Genomic DNA, 13410 nt, shown 5'->3' with positions numbered 1-13410 from the left:
GGGATCGGGATGCGGGACAAAGGTCATTCTCTGTGGAGCACAACAAACACCGTGGAAATACCTGTCTGWACCTCTGTTAGAAAACTTCTCCCCAAAACCATCGTGCGGGAGGGGTGGACTCCCTGTATCTGCTGGGAGAGATGCAAATTTCCAAGTTTTTTTACACTCAGCRTTGCCACAAGTTTTGGTGGTGTTGTTTGRTTGGGTTTTTTGTTAACAGAATCTCATAAAAAATAGACAAAAAGTCCTCGCATGGTGATTCTACACCTAAAGCTGGTTTTAGTTCACCAAAGCCAAAAGAAGTGTTGCAGAAATCTGAGTCTCTCTGCACTAAAGTGTTGTGTTGTTGCTCGGGGCTTTTCCGTGAAGTGCTTAAAACCTCACAGGGGTCATTTCAGTCTTGTTCACTTCAGTATTTTGACAATCATGAGTTTAATTGGTTTATCAGGCAGGAGCCCTGAGATTTCACTCCTTCCCTTTCACACCATCCCTTGGCAAATACAATTATTCTGAGATAAAAAAAAAAAAAAAAAAAAAAAAAAAAAAAAAAAAAAAAAAAAAAAAAAAAAAAAAAAAAAAAGGGAGTAATCTTCCTGTTCAGAAAAAAAGGGGGAAAACACCAGGAAAAAACCCCATGTTTATTCTAATATTCAGTCACAAATAGTCCTGGGGATTTCCTCATCACATGTCCGTACATCTTCCAAGAAGATTAATGATCACCAGGCTGAACAGGTTGAATGGTTTTTTTGTTTTTTGGTTTTTTTTTTTCCTGGGCAAGGAGCATGATTACATTTTAATCTGGAAAAATAGGTACAGCAGCACATCTSTGTTTGGCTTGTAACTCGCTGAGTAGCTTCTGGGATTTGTTGTATAATATTTGCTAAATGGCTTAATGGGAAAAAGAGAGTGCAGGAGGAGCTCTAAAAATTATTATAAGTCTTGTGGTAACAAATAATATTTCCTCAAATGGATTGGGAAAGAGGAGACAAGCAATACCGTACATCAGTCATTTTCCAGATGGGAAGGAGCTCCTGGTTTTGCGGTGGCAAGAGAAATTTTTAATTCAATTAAAAAAAAAAAAAATCTACATTAGTGCTATGATGACAGGTTTTTCTGAGCACAAAAGAGGATGGAAATAAGGGGGGAAAATGAATATATTCTCAGTCTTCTAAGCACTTTTTAATCACTGTAGCTGAAACAGGGCCAGATGCTGTTTATGTCAAAAGCAAAACAAAAGACAAAGGGAAGGCGCTGCAGCCCAGAATGGCACCGTCCTTCAGCGGGTCCTCAGCACTGCAAATTACCCTTCCCATCCCTCAGCATCCCCGCTGGGATAATGATATATTTTCGGGAGGCTGTTTTGGGCGAGCAGCAGCCAAGGGGCTTGCCAGGAACAACAGCTCCTGCTCAGCAAATCCCACTTGTTGCTGCTGCTGTGCTGTGGGCAGCGGGGATTTGTGCCACCCTGCAGACCTGGGCCGTGCCCATGGGGATTTCTGCACCCCAAAGGCTTCCACAGCYCCTTTAGTATCAGATAATGAAGATGAAATTAATTTAAATCCTGCCTCAAAGCCGGGCTGTGAGCGTGGTCTGGGTGGGCTGCACGGAGCTGTGGCAGAGGAGAATAATCTGACATTGTTATGGAATGGATGGAAATTCGCCAGGCCCTGGCACAGTCTGGGGCTGTGGCCCAAATCCCTGACACACTTCTCTTCTCCTGCCAGCATGCCCAGGGTGGCAGAGGGTGCTGTGCCCCCGTGTCCCAGAGGGATGGACACTCCTGACCCTAAAGGATGGCTGCAGTGTGTCCTGAGCAGGGAGATGTGTTCAGGAGCCATTCCCTTCTTGCTCTTTTTTTGCACTGGAAACCRAGAAATCCCATATGGTACCTTCTTATTTTTCTTCAGAAAACCAGTCCTGGATTTGGGTCTATAACCCCAAAGAATCCCCCTAGCAGCGGTTTCTCACCTTTATTAAATTTACCCAATCCCAGCAATGCTGAGAGAAGCCCGGCAATATCCCTCCATCCTCAGGCACTGTAAATGCTGCTTTCCCAATGTAAATCTCACTTTCCCTTGCCCCGTTCTCTCCGAGGTGCTGACACTCTCAGTGCTCATGCACCCCCTACTCAGGGGATGTGCTGSSRSTKGGAGCCATTCCCTTCTTGCTCTTTYTWGCACTGGAAAYSGAGAAATCCCATGTTCTTACCTCCTCATTCTTTTTCAGAAAAYCAGTCCTGGCTACWGGGGTCTGTAACCCCAAAGAATCYCCCTAGCAGCAGGYTCTCACYTTKATTAAATTTACCTGATCCCAGCAATGTCCCTCCATCCTCAGGCACTGTAAATGCCGCATTCCCAAGGGCAGTATCTCACTTTCCCCCTTCTCTCCCAGGTGCTGACACTCTCGGTTCTCATGAACCCCCTGCTCAGGGGATGTGCTGCRAGTTGGAGCCATTCCCTTCTTGCTCTTTCTTGCACTAAAAACCGAGAAATCCCATGTTCTTACTTTCTTATTCTTCTTCAGAAAACCAGTCCTGACTGCCGTGCTCGGGGGCTGGGGTCTGTAACCCCAAAGAATCTCCCTAGGAGCAGGTTCTCACCTTTAWTAAATTTACCTGATCTCAGCAATGTCYCTCCATCCTCAGGCACTGTAAATGCCGCATTCCCAAGGGCAGTATCTCACTTTCCCTGTTCTCTCCGAGGTGCTGACGCTCTCGGTGCTCATGTACCCCCTGCTCAGGGGTCTGGCCCTGCACCTGCACTCGGCTCTGACTGGCAGCTACATCCCAGGGACTCATTCCATCGCCTTGGTCAACTGCCTCAACGAGCAGATCGCCAAGGACATCGCCAGGTACGCACACGYTCCCTTTGCTTGGCAGTTTGAATGGCTCCAAAGCTGGGATAAAGCTGAATATTCCCTTTTCTTTCTGTACTTTGCATTTCCAGGGGTTGAGGCCCTGGCACAGTGTGCTCAGAGAAGCTGTGGCTGCCCCTGGATCCCTGGAAATGTTCAAAGGGAGGGTGAACAGGGCACCCTGGGACAGTGGGAGGTGTCCCTGTCCTTGGCAGGGGTGACATGGGATGAGATTTAAGATCCCTCCCAGCCCAGTCCATTCGGGGTTACCCGAGGACTTCTCACTGTCCCTGTGTCCCTGTGTCCCCCTCACCAGAGCTGTCCCAAGGAAAGCTGACATTTGCCTCTGAATCCAATTCCATGATAACATCACGCATTTCTCAGTTTATTCCACTGCCTTGTGTTTTCAAGAGCCATTTTCAAGCCATGAAACCTGAATTTCTGGGTCCTCAGATGGCTTAAACCCCAGCCTGATGTTCTCTGCTCTGCCACAACCTTTATTTCTCTAGAACAACACAGAGGGGTTTGTAGAGAGGGACAAAGCACTGTGCTCTGACATGAAAATTTAAAAAATAGGAAAGTCACAGCAAAGCAAACAGTTGTGAGGCACCACTCTGCTCACCAGGCAAACCTCAGGGAATGAGGGCTTTTCCTCAATTTTTTCTTCTTCTATTTTAATCCATGAGATGCTTTGCATGATATTTTGCATGCAGAGTTTTTTTTCCCCCATCTGTCAGTTCCTGAGTCAATGGATGGTCTGTTCAAAGTACTGAACCCGTGTTGACTGGGGAAGTGTTTATGATGGACCGTGAAGTTTCCTGCAACACCTCCTGCGCTGTTTTCCTGCTGCCCTTCTGCTGCCAAAACCCCTCCATCTCCAGCAAAGTGCTCCCAAACATGTTCTGGAACTGACAGGCTACTGAAAGGGAGTTTGTGTCACCTTAAATACTGCAACTGTGCTGAGAAATTCAAGTAGAATGATGTCTGCACTGCTTGATGTTTCCTAAAAAAAAAAAAGGAGCAACTGTACCTGGTGAAAAGAGCCTCAGTTCCTGAAAATGCCTCATCTGAGCAGCTTTGAAAATGCTTTCCACTCTTTGTTCCTCATCTTACAGGGAAAGGAGAGGAAATAAATCCCTCCCCTGGCTGAGATCGATGTACTTTGGTTGTGGTTTTACTGCTGGAGTAACGATTCCTTTGTTCTGGAGTTTGGAGCGGCGAGCCCTGGCTGTAGGGGATGACACAGGGATTCCACACTCATTTTTCCTGGTCATGTTTGTTCTTCCTGCTTGGTGGAGCACTCTCTGGGCTGCAGGGAGATTTTCCAAAGGTTTTAAGGAAAAGGGGTTCAAGCCTTGTGGAAGCAGAACAGCTGCAGRTAGAACTGAGCAGCTCAAGACCCTCTGGCCTGTCCCCCATGGCTGCTGGGAGGAGCTGACCCCCTTGGCTGGGTGCTGTGACCACTGCCCCTCACCCAACTCACCCAACACCCACTGCTGCCTTGGATTTGTGCTCCTCATTTCCCTTGCTTTTCAGTTTATTAATATTTAATCTGTCTCAATTCAGGGCCTGTTGTGAGGCACAGACAAATGAACACACATTAAGTGCCCAACCCAAAGCCATCATGTATTATGCAGACGTTTTCCACAGATCACATTCAGCTTCTGATAATGCTCCCCATTCCCCTGGTGGCCTCTCGATGCTGCTCAGCTGCTGGGTCAAAGTTTAGGATCTCAGTTTTTTGGGACAGAGCATCCAAACCAAAAGGTTTCTGTGCTGAAGTGCCGTGTGAGTTGGTTTCAGGCAGCACATCTGGAGTGATTTGTGCCACGTGTGACATGACAGTCACAGCAGGGATGGCTCTGCCTGTGCTGCTGCACTTTGTTGGCCTAAAGATTAACTCAAGATGTTCCACAAGYATTAAATGCCTGGAGCTGCCTACACATGGGGAGAATAAACATCCCTGAGCCTCCTTGGACACTTCTCCTCTCTGGCCATGGTCCCCCAATGAAAACAAAAGGTGAAGTCACTGCTGCCCCCTCTGAAATGACAGCTGCCACCTCTGTGAGAGGGGCCAGACACTGCTGTGGTCACAAAACACAACATTTGCGCCCTTTCTTCTAAAAATCCACCCCGAGATTGCTCCTGCACCCTGTAATCACTGAGGTGTCGCTTCTGCTGGCAGCTCTGCAGTAACAAACCACAGCTCACGGAGCCGCAGGGAAGGAATTTATTTGGGCTTCAGATTTTCTAGGACATTTTGGGCTGAAAACCTTTGATGTTGTTAATTTAACAAGATGCACATTTGGGCTGCTCTGTGAGGAAGAGGCTCAGTTTAACAAACCTCTTCCTGTCCATCCCAGCCCTGGTTTTTGCAATGCTGTGGTTCAGCCCCTGCCTCGGTGACCCCACGGCCAGGGGGGCACAGGGCTGGCACTGGGCAGGGTCCCTGCCCCAYCCAGGCCAGGAACAACACCCAAACTCCCTCCTCAGCACAGGGAGGCTCYCAGAGCTCTGCCAGGAGGGCCTGATCTGGAGCAGCTCCAGCCAAAGGTCACCTTTGCCTCTGTTTTCTCAGGGTAATAAGTAACCCAAAATTCCATGTCTCCAACATCAAAGCCGCTGCTGGCAGTCCTGGGCAGCACCAGGGAGTGTCACCATGGGTGGGGTGAGCCCTGGGCTGGGCTGGCACTGACTCCTCTCCTGTCTCCCCCAGGGCCATCATGGATAAGAAACTGGCTGCCTACGTGAACATCCTGCCCAAGAGCTCGGCCCTGTGAGTTGGGCTGGATATTCCCCGAGGGAGGAGGCAAACCTGGGCTCTGCAGGGAGGGAGGGAGGGCATGGACACAGCCTTCAGTGTCCAGGAGGCTGCTGGGTCTGTTTGTTGTTGCTGATCCTGGGGATGAGTCTCACTGGTGCTTTTTAAGGAGCGCAGATGCTCCAAATGCCCCATGGGACCATTTATTTATCGGTTCCTTGGCTACACAGTGGACATGAGGCAATTTGGGGTTTATGGCCCTGACGACCTGGTGCCTGCTATTAGAGGCTCTGAAAAGCAGTCCAGACAGGGACCAGAAAAGGCTTTACAAGATTAAGCAGCATTTTGAGGCAGGAAGAGCAGCATCTCTGAGCTTGGCCCAGGACCAGCCGTGCTCTGCAGGTGTCCCCAGCTGTCCACAAAAAGGGCCTGCACTTGTTGCAGAGCTTAAAGCTCCAAAAACAGCTTTTGCTCCCAGAAACAGCAGAGAGGAGCAGATCCCACTGCAAGATCAGGAGGAGTCCCCAGGGTGCACCCCTAGAACCCACTGGAGGCTGCTGACAGACAGCAAACCCTTCTTCCCTCATCCAGCATTTCCTACAAACCCAAAGGGCCGGAGCAGAGCTGCTCCTGCTGGGTTCTGCTCTGAGCCCTGCTCAGGAGACACCGTGACGCCTCTGAGCAGGAGCCCAGCAGGCAGATGAGCTCAGAACGGGCTCTTGGCAGCGGCAATGTTTTCAAAGGTCAYGTCTGACTCATGACAAGTGCAGCTCCTCTCCTGCAGGGAAAGAGAGGAAGAAAGCTCGGCCTGGCAATCCCTGCAGGCTCTGTCCCCTGCTCAGAGCCACAGCCCCCATGGGCACCCCAGTCCCAGCAGATTTTCTCTCCTATTTCCCCTGGGCACATTCTCTGGAGGAAGCTCTGATCCATAAATTTGGGGTGCTCAGCAGTTTTGGGGCCAGCAACGCTTCTTGAGCCGCTTTGTAAAGAAAAGCACCGAGCAGGGAAATGTAACCGGAGGGTTGGCACGGCTGCAGCCAGGGCTCGGTTTGCTGATGTTGCTTTTCTTTTAAATCCAGGTATTTCTGGAAAGGGGAGCTGGAAGAATCCACTGAAATACTRCTGGTAAGTGATCAAAAATCCCCATTGCAAAGGGTCCCAGCTAAAGGGGCTGCAGGGACATTTTGGGAGGGTTTGGGGACATCCCTGAGGGAAGAGCCAGGATGGGCTCCTGTTACAGCCCTGCATGTGCTGGGTGGCTGTGGGGGAACTGCAGGTCAGGGTTACTCCATCCCTTCTCATCCCCCATGGGTTTTTTTTTGGGTCAGGATCACTCCATCCCTTCAGATCCCCCTTGGGGTTTGTTTGGGTCGGGGTCACTCCATCCCTTCACATCCCTCTTGGGGTTTATTTGGGTCAGGATCACTCCATCCCTTCAGATCCCCCTTGGGGTTTGTTTGGGTCGGGGTCACTCCATCCCTTCTCAACCCCCATGGGGTTTTTTTTGGGTTTTTTACTCTCCACAGCTGGTGAAAACAAGGACGTCCAAAATAGGGGAATTGTCCAACTATGTCAGGTAAGGCTCTGGCTGTGCAGGAGCACTGGGTGTCCCATCCAAGGTAGGCTGTCACCTCCTGCTCAGGCTTTGGGAGCTCCTTCAGCCCCTTCCCACTCAGGGCAGGTTAAGGGCTCCTGCTGTATTTCATGAGCCAGAAAATCCCAGAGATGGTACCAGCAAAAAGGAAAAGGTGGCAGAAATATCAACAGCTGGGCTTTCCCCACCCTCCAGGCTGGGTTTGAGGAGGGATTCTCCTTCTGACAGCCTCCTGACAGGATTTCCTGCATTTCCCGAGGGGAAAGCACGCTCAGCTTTGGGCCAGGCCCCCGGCAGTCTGCGGTAGACCCAAAGCAGAATTCCCACGTGGCAGAAAGAAGATGCGGGAGCTTTGAAGCCKGGGAGGGCTCGGGGCAGGGCTGGGAGGGCTGGGGCTGACTCTGCTCCTCCAATCCTGGTTCCCCTTCAGATCCATCCATCCCTTTGAAATGCCCGAGATCATCAGCCTGCCTATCGACCAGGGCAACCCTGTGTACCTCAAATGGATAGAGCAGAACGTCCCTCGGGACTGACAGCGCCTCGTTTTTGGAAACCGGGTCCCTGCCGAGCCGCGCGGGAGGCAGCTGCGGTTTTCTCGGGTTTGCTGAACGCAGGAGCTCAGATTGGGAAATGTCCCCTCCTCGGCCTGTCCGGACAGCGCTGAGCAGCGCTGGGGAAGAGCCGCCCGCACCGGGGGCTGCTGCGGGTGAGGAATCGCGGAAATGTTCCCGTCAGGACACTCGGGGGCTGCCTCGGGCTGCCAGCAGCGCATTCCAGCCGGGACCTCCCCCAGTGCCGTGTGTCCCCAAAGGCAGCCCCGAACCCCGCCTGCCCCCGGCATCCCGCCCCGCTCCGCCCGCAGGATGCAGGATGTGGCCGCGCACCCGCGCCGTGCCGGCTCCTGCCCTCCTGCCGGCAGCCAGCGTGCTGCTGGAGCCCCGCAGAGACGAGGAAGAGGCGAATTCCAGCAGATGCCGCAGGGATTCAGCGACAGCAGCGCGCAGATTCTGCCTTGCAATGAGCCGGGATGAGCTGGGATGAGCTGAGTGACACCCAAGTGCCAGCAGGACCAGGACACTGCCCTGGCTCCCATCCTTACCCCACCTGAGCAGTGGCTTTCTGCCTGGGCCAAGTTTAACCCTGTAAAAAGATCCTTTTGTCACGGGATATAATTTATGGGACATTTTCGAGTTATTTATGTGACCGGGAATGGAATAAACAGGAGTGTTTCTTACCTGGGCAGGCTCTTGGGGCTGCAGCTGGGCAGGAGGAAGGGCCCATCCCGGYCTTGCAGTGACCCTGTCCAGGTCATCCCGGTGGATGTTCCCACCTGGCTCCTCTTGGGTTCCTGGGTGTTTTGCAGGCCCTGGGATCTGTGCCCACCACAGCTTTGTGTGTCCCCATCAGCCCTCAGAGGCAGCACAGGACAGGCTCACAGGGGCTCGAAAGAAAAACCAGGAGGGACAATGGTCTGAGCTCCGAGAGCTCAGAGGGAATTTTCAATGCAAACAAATAATACCAGCAAGGCCCCTGGTCTGGCAAAAAGGAATGAAGCACATGCAGARCAGCACACCCAAAGCTGAGCTTTGYTCAGCYCTGCCAGGGCTACSTGTGCCCTGTGCCAGTTTTAGGCTCAGATCAAGAGGATTTGGGCTGTTTGGCAGCTCAGCAGGRCAGCCCCTCTCTACAAAACCCATCAAGCCAAGGGCTGGCCGTATCCCCCCCATTCCCACACCCCCACCCACCTCTTCCATCCTTCTGCCACTGCTGTGCTCCCCAGYAGCACCCCAAGGTGAGGACACCCTCACCTGGCACTGGGCATCCCAACTCAATAACTCTCACATTTCCAAAAAAAACACTTTTTAATTGTACATCAGACAGATTAATTACAACCTGGCTATAACGAGAGTTGCTTACAAGCAGCAACCTGGACTCAGAAAYAAAAGGTGCACAGAGTTGTTATAATCTCTATCACAGCGAATGCAAAATATACTCTGCAACAAAAATACTTTTGAAAGGCTCCRCATTCAATTCTCTGCCAGAAGCCAGGAGAGGAGGAGAGGGAAGGGAGAGGGAGCAGGGAGGAGCCAGGGCCACATCCTGTGGGTGCTCCCGTGAATGCAATGTCTACTGGCACATCCCACTGGACAGCCCTGCTCAGCCCTGGCACAGCTCCTGGCAGCTCCACAGGCACTCAAGAACGGGAAATGGTGTAAATGGTCCTTGGGGGACAAAGCTAAGGCAGGACAGGGCTGCTGGAGCCCGCCCTGCCAGGGGTGGGGGGTGCTGGCCGCTCCTCTCCCTAAAGGACAGGGACACTCTGCCCTGGCTGAGCCGAGACCCCACAAACACAGGAGGACAGGACAGGAGCTGCTGATGGAGCAGGATCCCACAGCCCCCAGCACAGCCCCCACAGGACACAGAGGGATGGGGGAGAGACGAGGAGGACAACATTAAAAATATATCTCTGTCTTTTTTACGGAAAAAAACCAAACACGTCTGATATGAGGATCTTTTTTAAAAAAAACTGTTCTGCTCCTGCCCAAGCTGGCAGTATTGCTTTGCTGAAGGAGGGGGCTGCTCCTTCTCTCCTGCAGACAAATCAAACCCACAAAGGCCACCACTACACTGCCCCTGAAAGAGCCACAGCCACGAGGTCACAGGGGTGGGCACAGGGGTGGGCACAGAGGTGGCCATAAGGGTGGGCACAGGGATGGGCACAGGGATGGGCACAGGGATGGGCACAGGGACCCTGACACAGCCCCCTCCCCCTGTTCCCGCTGTCCTCTTCAGCCTCTTTTGGTTTGTCTGCTGGTTTGGCACATTTGGGATGAGGATTCCTGTAGAAACGAAGGCCTTGGGCTGCAGTCTGTGAAGTGCCCGTGGTGGTTTTAAGGCAAAGGAGGATTTTTTTTTGGATGATCTCTTCCAAGATCATGATTGTCAGAACGGGGAAACGACGCTGGTGCAGCATCACACACAGGGCAGGTTGTGGGGCGGGAGCTCATCTGCCCCATGGCCACGACAGGCACAGTGGGCTGGGTTTGGGGCGTTTTCCTCTCACGGAGAACAGTCCACATTCCTTTAATGAACGGATCCAGGATGAGGTGGAGAACCCCGAGCTGTCCCCAGTTTGCCACGAGCACAGGGATGAGCTCAAGGATGAGGAGGGGTTTGTGCTGCGGCAGCAGGACCTGCTCGAGGCTGCTCAGTCTGGTTGGGATATGGGACAGGCACGGGGTGAACAGGGTGTGGGGTGTGGGGTGTCCCTGCTCCAGCTGTGCCAGGGAGACCCTTCCGGAAGGGCCAGACCCCCTCCCTGCTCTGCCCAGCCCCGGACGGTGCCTCGGGCTCGGCCAAAGGCTCCATCRGGAGAAACAGCCGAGAGACTGAAATGGTTATCGTTCAAAAAGCGCTGTCAGGGCTGCAKCTTTCACTGCCGGGCAGCACCGCCGGCCTGGGTGAGCCTGTCCTGTGCCTCACAAGGGCTCCCCCGGCCTGCTCTCCTCTGCTCCGGCTCCGGGAGAGGCTCCGGGGCTGGCGGGGCTCAGTACGGGGTKGTGCCTTCCCACTCCACCAGGTACTGCACCTTCCCCTCCAGCGTCACCCTCCGCGCCAGCACCTGGTACTTCTCCCCGCACACCAGGCGGCCCGCGGCGCCGAAATAGCTGCTGATGGAGGATTTGAGGTGYGACAGCGACGAGTCGTCCTCGCTGATGCTCTCGAAGGTGTGGCTGTCGATGCCGTCGTCGGGGCGGTCATTTACGGCCGCAGCCTCGCTGCCCTCGGGGGTGGCCGGGGCCGGGCGCCCTCCCAGCTCGCCGCCTCTCCTCTTGGCCCCCGAGGCGTAGGCTGGCACCGACAGTTTGCGCTTGCGGCTGCCCACGGTCCTGCGGCTGCCAGGGGGGGACAGGGCACGAGTGAGGGTGACCCCCAAAGGTGCCCCCGGGATGGCTACCGCCGGGAATTTGGGGGAGCCCGGCAAGGACCGACAGCTCCGATTCTGCACAGCCAGCAAGGGTCACCTCGGGATCCTCAGACTGTTCTGGGACACAGGGTGGAGCATGAACGGGGCAGATGCAGCCCTGAGCCCCCCGGCCATGCCCCCTCTGGAAGGAGCTCGGGGCACAGTCCTCACCTGGACTCRTAGGAGAGGCTCGTGGTGGCCGAGCCTGAGGTGCTGGTGGCATCYGTGGAGTCCAGGTCCGACAGGAAAGTCTGTCCTGAGCTGGCACTGGGGACRGGATGGGGCGGGATGGGATAATCTGGCATGCAGCATCGGCCCCAGCCTGGCACAAGCAGCACCCCTGGCCCCCCACACCCTGCTCCGGCTGCACACACCTTTTCAGGCTCTGGATCTCATCCAGAGTGAAGTCGAAGATGCTGGCCAGGTGGTGGTTGGTGCTCCAGGCSGAGGTGAAGTCGCTCTGTGGCACAAAAACAGCTCACTCCTCACTGCCCGGCACGGGGCTGCTGCCCACACGGGCACCGGCACCCCAGAGCCTGTGGGGACGGGCTGAGGGACACCGAGGGACACTGAGGGACAGTGGGGGACAGTGAGGGACACTGAGGGACATCGAGGGACACTGCGGGACATGAGGGACACCGAGGGACATTGAGGGACACTGAGGGACACTGCGGGACACTGAGGGACACCGAGGGACACCGAGGGACACCAAGGGACACCAAGGGACATTGAGGGACACTGAGGGACAGTGAGGGACACTGAGGGACACCGAGGGACATTGAGGGACACTGAGGAACACCAAGGGACATTGAGGGACACTGAGGGACACTGAGGGACACCGAGAGACAGCCCTCCCTGCCCGTCCAAGCCCGGAGAAGCTGCGGGGACTGCCCGGCTCAGGATCCAGGAGGGGGCGAAGGACTCACGCTGGGAATGGCATCCTCCAGCAGGAACTTGGCCCTCTTGCGCCGCGCTCGCCGCTTGTGCTGCTGCAGCTGCCGCGGCAGGAGGCTGCGAACAGAGCGTGATGGGGGCGAGGGCAGCGGCTGCTGCTGCGGGAACACCCGGGGGACGGCCGCTCACCTGTCCTTATCGGGGAATTTGCTCTTTCCTTTCTTTTTCAGCTCGCAGGAGCTGCCCTCGCCCTCGCCGGGGCTYTTCTCCGGCAGCACTTTGCTGGGGGGGTTCGGGGGCACGCGGATCCGCAGGCGGAAGATGCATTTCTTCTTTTTTATCTCCTTCCCGCACAGAAACCTGGGCGGCCGAGCGGAGGGAGCAGCGCTCAGCCAGGAGCATCCTGCAGCCCTCCCTGTGCCCATCCTTCAGCCAGGAGCATCCTGCACCCTCCCCATGCCCATCCCTCAGCCAGGGTGTCACAGGAGTGTCCTGCACCCCTCCCCATGCCCATTCTCAGCCAGACCCACCTGCTCTTGTAGCTGTTGAGGGCGTTGAGGAGGTGGGGGCCGCGCTCCGAGATGGGGGTGCCCGTGAGCTGCAGGACAGGGGGTCAGGCAGGGCTCGGTGCCCGCTGTGGTTTTGCAAAATCCAARCAGACAGAGGAACCCAAACCCCAGTTTTCGGCTCCTGCCCAAAGTCAGGGAGGGAAGGAGCCAAGGCCCAGCCAGAGCCACCCACAGCTGGCACTGCCACCCTCGGGGAGCCACCCTGTCCTGCCCTGGGGACAGATTTGCTTGGGGTGAGTGCACCCAGCTCCAGCTCCCACGGTGAAAAGGGGTCAGGTCTGCCCCTCCAGCAAGGGAAAACCCACTCAGAGGAAAGGGATCAAGCTCATGTGGGGCAGGAGCTGCCCATGCCAGGAGCTGCCCAGGCTGGGGTTACATTTCCCATCCCATGGCTGCTTTCCAGCACCAGCCCGGGGTGGGTTTGTACCTTCCCGAGCTGCAGCGGGTCCCAGTGGTGGTTCACAAAGGCCAAGATCTCCTCGAAGTCRAAGTATTTCTTCTTGCTCTGCACACCCAGGTTGTAGAGGGCGAGGTGGACGATGTCCACCCTGCAGCAAAGSGGGGCACAGGGTCAGCAGTGCCAGCTGCACAGTGCCAGCACCGTGCCCTGCTCTGCCAGTGCCACTGCAGCTCCCAGGTGCTCCCAAAATCCACCACTGGAACCTCCCCACGCCTCACAGGGGAAGCTGAGCTTTATCCCAGCAGGTGCCAAAGCCAGGACAGCATCCCTTGAGCTCTGGGGAGAGGTGGAACACTGCTGCAGCTGGGGGAA

General features: G+C 55.0%; 2 protein-coding genes across 3 annotated transcripts in view; one reads left to right on the top strand and one right to left on the bottom strand.

Annotated features, from left to right (window-relative positions):
* The first annotated feature begins 2281 nt into the window (after positions 1–2281).
* CUTA (cutA divalent cation tolerance homolog) lies at positions 2282–8521 on the top strand. Its single transcript, XM_057372967.1, has 5 exons — positions 2282–2850; positions 5570–5629; positions 6694–6739; positions 7141–7190; positions 7639–8521. Exons 1-5 carry the CDS (start codon positions 2654–2656, stop codon positions 7739–7741), a joined length of 456 nt encoding a protein of 151 aa, XP_057228950.1. The 5' UTR covers positions 2282–2653; the 3' UTR covers positions 7742–8521.
* A 1947-nt stretch (positions 8522–10468) lies between these two features.
* PHF19 (PHD finger protein 19) overlaps positions 10469–13410 on the bottom strand; it is a 7054-nt gene continuing 4112 nt past the window's right edge. For both annotated transcript variants that reach the window (XM_057372970.1, XM_057372969.1), the window contains exons 9-15: positions 13066–13186; positions 12600–12667; positions 12259–12429; positions 12102–12186; positions 11550–11635; positions 11347–11442; positions 10469–11104 (exon numbers count right to left, since the gene is read on the bottom strand). In XM_057372970.1, the coding sequence (XP_057228953.1) occupies positions 10756–11104; positions 11347–11442; positions 11550–11635; positions 12102–12186; positions 12259–12429; positions 12600–12667; positions 13066–13186 (976 nt within the window). In that variant the 3' untranslated portion in view covers positions 10469–10755. The remainder of the gene's footprint in view (positions 11105–11346; positions 11443–11549; positions 11636–12101; positions 12187–12258; positions 12430–12599; positions 12668–13065; positions 13187–13410) is intronic.

The sequence above is a fragment of the Malurus melanocephalus genome, unplaced genomic scaffold (assembly GCF_030028575.1).
Source record: "Malurus melanocephalus ecotype Western Australia unplaced genomic scaffold, MMel_1.1 scaffold_181, whole genome shotgun sequence".
Taxonomy (NCBI): Eukaryota; Metazoa; Chordata; class Aves; order Passeriformes; family Maluridae; genus Malurus; species Malurus melanocephalus.
This window is presented reverse-complemented; position numbering and strand designations above follow the sequence as displayed.